Source organism: Theobroma umbraticum, unplaced genomic scaffold, assembly GCF_002168275.2.
Source record: "Theobroma umbraticum cultivar Fairchild unplaced genomic scaffold, ASM216827v3 scaffold_50.0, whole genome shotgun sequence".
Lineage (NCBI taxonomy): Eukaryota > Viridiplantae > Streptophyta > Magnoliopsida > Malvales > Malvaceae > Theobroma > Theobroma umbraticum.
In genome coordinates, this window is record NW_018397261.1 from 7,659,657 (window position 1) to 7,663,940 (window position 4,284).

General features: G+C 31.9%; 1 protein-coding gene across 1 annotated transcript in view; it reads right to left on the bottom strand.

Annotated features, from left to right (window-relative positions):
- Positions 1-2,809: 2,809 nt before the first annotated feature.
- LOC110417605 (F-box SKIP23-like protein (DUF295)) overlaps positions 2,810-4,284 on the bottom strand; it is a 2,633-nt gene continuing 1,158 nt past the window's right edge. The window contains 2 exon segments of the mRNA XM_021430044.2: positions 2,810-3,387; positions 4,142-4,284. The exon segment at positions 4,142-4,284 is cut by the window's right edge and continues 687 nt beyond it. Coding sequence (XP_021285719.2) covers positions 3,307-3,387; positions 4,142-4,284 — 224 coding nt within the window. The 3' untranslated portion in view covers positions 2,810-3,306.

Consider the following 4,284-nt stretch of genomic DNA (forward strand, 5'->3'; position numbering starts at 1 on the left):
TTGTTTGATACCGATCTTCTCGTTCCACTAAAACCAAAACCGATTTGGATGAAACAAATCTGAAACACAAGGTCAGCTAAATGGTTTCTTATTTTAGTAATTTGTACCTGTGCTTGAGATCAATGATATTCAGACAAATAATCTGGCAGAGATTGGCGTCGGATAGGCATGGACCCGTCTCTGATTTTGCCGAAAGAGCGTTGGATATAATCACTTTTAACAGTTCAAGAATTTTTTTTTTTTCGAAAAGATGGATCATTTTCATGGCCTTCGTCTGACAACAGGCCCTTAAGCTTTACTGAAGAGGGCAAGAAGCCGAAGAAGTTAAACTTTTGACTACTAAAATGGGCTCTGACGATGAAATGTTGTCTTTTGCCGAAAGAAAAGCATTACTGTCAGCTTTACTGTTAAAAACATTATAAAAAATAATCTTAATAAAAATATTTTAAAAATAATCATCAAAATAAATTTAATTATTTTTAATTATATTTAATTATAACTTGATAAAAATACATTTACAATTACTTTAAATAAATTAAATTATTTATCATAATTTTTTTTATTTATACTTTCGATTTTTTCTCTCTCACTATCTCATTCTCTCTAATTTTATTCATTTCTTTTTTCAGCATTTATTTACTATGTTTCTGATTTCTCTCCCTTGCACTTTCATAATTCTCTTTCCAGCATTTTGAAGACATCAAATAATAGTTTTAATGTGTTTGAGTAGATAGTTATTTAAAAATTTTGATTTTTAAATATTTTGCATAAAACTAAACAATAGAAATGATCATACATGTTTGAAATAGCTTTTAATTGTATCAATTCGAGATCTAGACACTAATGAATTAAAAAATTTAAAATTTATGAACCTAGGTTTTCAATTTTTTTTTAGTCAAAAGAGTTGTTTTAGATAAAAAAAATTTATATTTTGATTTACAAAAACATATTAGAAATACTTTAATCAGTGTCAAATTATCAAAAAAATAAATAAATAAAGTTGAAAGTATTTAAAGTTTAGGTTTGTAAGTAACAACAATAGTTTAGGTATTGAAGTGTAATAAAATATTTTTGAATATGACGTGTAACAATAATATTTTTGAAACATGACGTGTAATAACAGTATTTTTTTTACAACATGATGTGTAACAACCTTTTTTAACCATGGTGTATAACATGTTTTTGTGCATGACGTGTAACAACAATATTTTTTTGTACAAAAACATGTAACAACAATATTTTTTTTTAACATAACGTGTAATATGTTTTTATACATGATGTGTATCAATTTAACCCGGACGTGTCACATTTTTTGTATAGGACATGTAACAACTTAAACATAGCGTATAACATGTTTTTGTACATGGTGTGTAACAACCTAACCATGGTACGTCACATGTTTTTGTACATAGCATATAACAACCTAACCATAACGTGTAACATATTTCTATACATGGCGTGTAACAACCTAACCATGACATGTTACAAGTTTTTGTACATGACGTATAACAACCTAACCATAACGTGTAACATGCTTCTATACATGGCATATAACATCATGGCATGTTAAGTTAGGCGTGTAACATGTTTTTGTACATAACATGTAACAACCTAACCATAGCATGTAACATGTTTCTGTACATAACGTGTAACAATCTAAGCATGACATATCACATGTTTTTATACATAGCGTATAACAACCTAACCGTAACGTGTAACATGTTTTTATATATGGCATATAACATCATGACGTGTACTTTTATCTAACTTGATTAAAAATAGTTAAAATTATAAAGATGGTTATTTTTAAAAACATCTTACCTTTAAGTGTTATTGTTTTGAGGTTTTGAAAATGAATTAAATCATATTGAAAAAGTAATTCGAAAAGAAAAAGAAAGCCCCTTAAAAAAGGTTGCTCTTAACAGTTTTTCAACAAACTAATATTGACTGCAGAGTTGTTTTGTCTCCTGTTATAGCATTTTTTTTTTTTTGTATTCAGCTGCTAACAATTGGCAATTAGGATAAGTTTGTACAAATGCATGTCCATGTGACAATACAAGGGATTCAATTGAAGATGACAGAAAATTGAGAAAATAGTATTGCAGCATTGCAACATTTACTATATTAAGAGTGCATTGATTAAAGTATTAAGAAGATATATTACAATGTTTGATTTACACATAATTTAATGAAAATGTAATATTAATTTGTAAAATTATTCTTATTTATAAAAATTAAAATTTAATATACTGTACTTTTTGTACTAAATAAATTTTTATATGCCTCATGGCATGACAAGGTGCAACTAGAGAAGTAAAGATGTCAGGCCAAACAATAATTATAGCTTGGGAAATTTGTCTTGCATCTGCATTTGGAGACAAAGATTACACATAATAGCATAGCACAGCAAATTGTCAGAGCACATAGTCCAGTTCAAGCTTCACTAAGGGACTTGGCGAGGGACGCTTGCTGCCACTTTAAGGAACTTTACAATTTAAGAAACAAGAAATTAAGGAAAAAAAATGAAAAAATAAATCAGAAGTCGGTGGATTTGAGCCTACTTCAAGGTGGTGTAAAAATTGGGCTGAATCAGCGCAACCTGATGGATCCTACAGACCATCCAGGATTCTTTTAAATGGGCAAGTGTTGCCAGCCAGTTACCCATGAAAACGTTTTTCTTTTGCTTTTATAAGGGACAAGAGGCAAAAGAAAGCTTTGTTCTCTGCCTTTTTGTTTTCGGCTTTTAAAATACTGAAAAAGTAACTAAAAAAAGAAACAGAATACCCTTAAAAGGGTTTACTCTTTAACAGCTTTCAAGAGAATAACTTTGACTGCAGAGTTGTTTTGTCTACTGTTATACTATTTTCCATAATCAGCTGCTTACAATTGTCAAATTAAGATGAGTCTGTACAAATGCATGTGCATGTGACAAGATAAGGGATTAAATTGAAGATGATGTGGAGGAACAGATACAGCCTCAATGTTATCCTGGAAGAAAATGACAATCAGTTCATACTGAATTAGAAGTAGCTTGCTTAGACCCCTGTGCTAAAAGCTAGAAAGGAAAAGAAAAACCTTCAAAGGAACTGGGACACCGCCAAGTCACCAACAGATCTGGTCATGAGGGAACAGTGGAACTATTAGCTGATTGAACTCCCTAAGCATTAAAAGCGTTTCTTGTCATGATAGCAGCTTCTGTTGCCCCACGAGTAAGCAATCCAAATAAAGACAGATTTTTGGCTGGATGTGCTAAATGAGCAGCCAAATTCTTCAAATCTCAAATGCAAATACAAAGAGCACCCATAGCTAGATAATCAGGCAAATACAACCCAACCGTGAAGCAGAAGTACAATATGTCCTAGGCGATCCTTCAATGTTTATTTGTGCCTGTTGCGTTCACCAAATCAGCTTTTACTGCAGGAATACTAGTTACAAGAGGCAAATATCCTCAATTCACAGTCAAAGCAATAACATGGAAAATGTGCATTTATGAGTTGACAACTTGGTGACCACCTCAGGAACAGAGTGCATACAGCTATAATCCAAAGGGAATTTGGATCCAAATTGCAACAAAAAGTCAAAGTAAACAATCTTAAACTGATAGAATAGCGGCTATGCGAAGAAATCCACACGCTAACTACATCCAGCTACTCAAGAGTCATCTAACATGAAGATTGCTCTTTGGCTTATTCAGTAAGTTAACATTAAATGCATAGCATCAACGGTCACCATTTCAAGACATAGCTTCAAATTAACAAGGCCATACCATCAAATCTGTGCTTTCCTCTATTGTCGACAGTCCATGACTTTAATAGACAAATGGTAATCACATAACAGAACATGAGATTCACAACATATTCAAGGAGTTGGCCATGATTTCGTGCTTGTTCTTTCCATGATTCCTCTTAAGTCAGGAGTTCCAATGCATAATGTACTTGCCTTTTCATTGGAAAAAATTATGAGGATTCTCATTTGCAAAAGACAAAATCCTCGACAAATTTAAATTATAAATTATTGACCAATTTAATGCATGATTCTTCGATTTGAAATTTGAATCTTCATCAAAATTGCAATAGCTATAGGGAATTGAAAGCAAATAAAACTCAACCAAAATCACAAGAATTCAAAGTAAAATACTCACATCCAATGTTGTTGAGGAAATCCAACGAGGTGGTGGCCAGAACAGCTTGGAAAATTGAGGAAACTCCCCCAGTGGTCCTATTGAACCATTTTCCAAATCAAATACACCTACATCACAACGCTCCGATTGTCCATCTTCTGCCC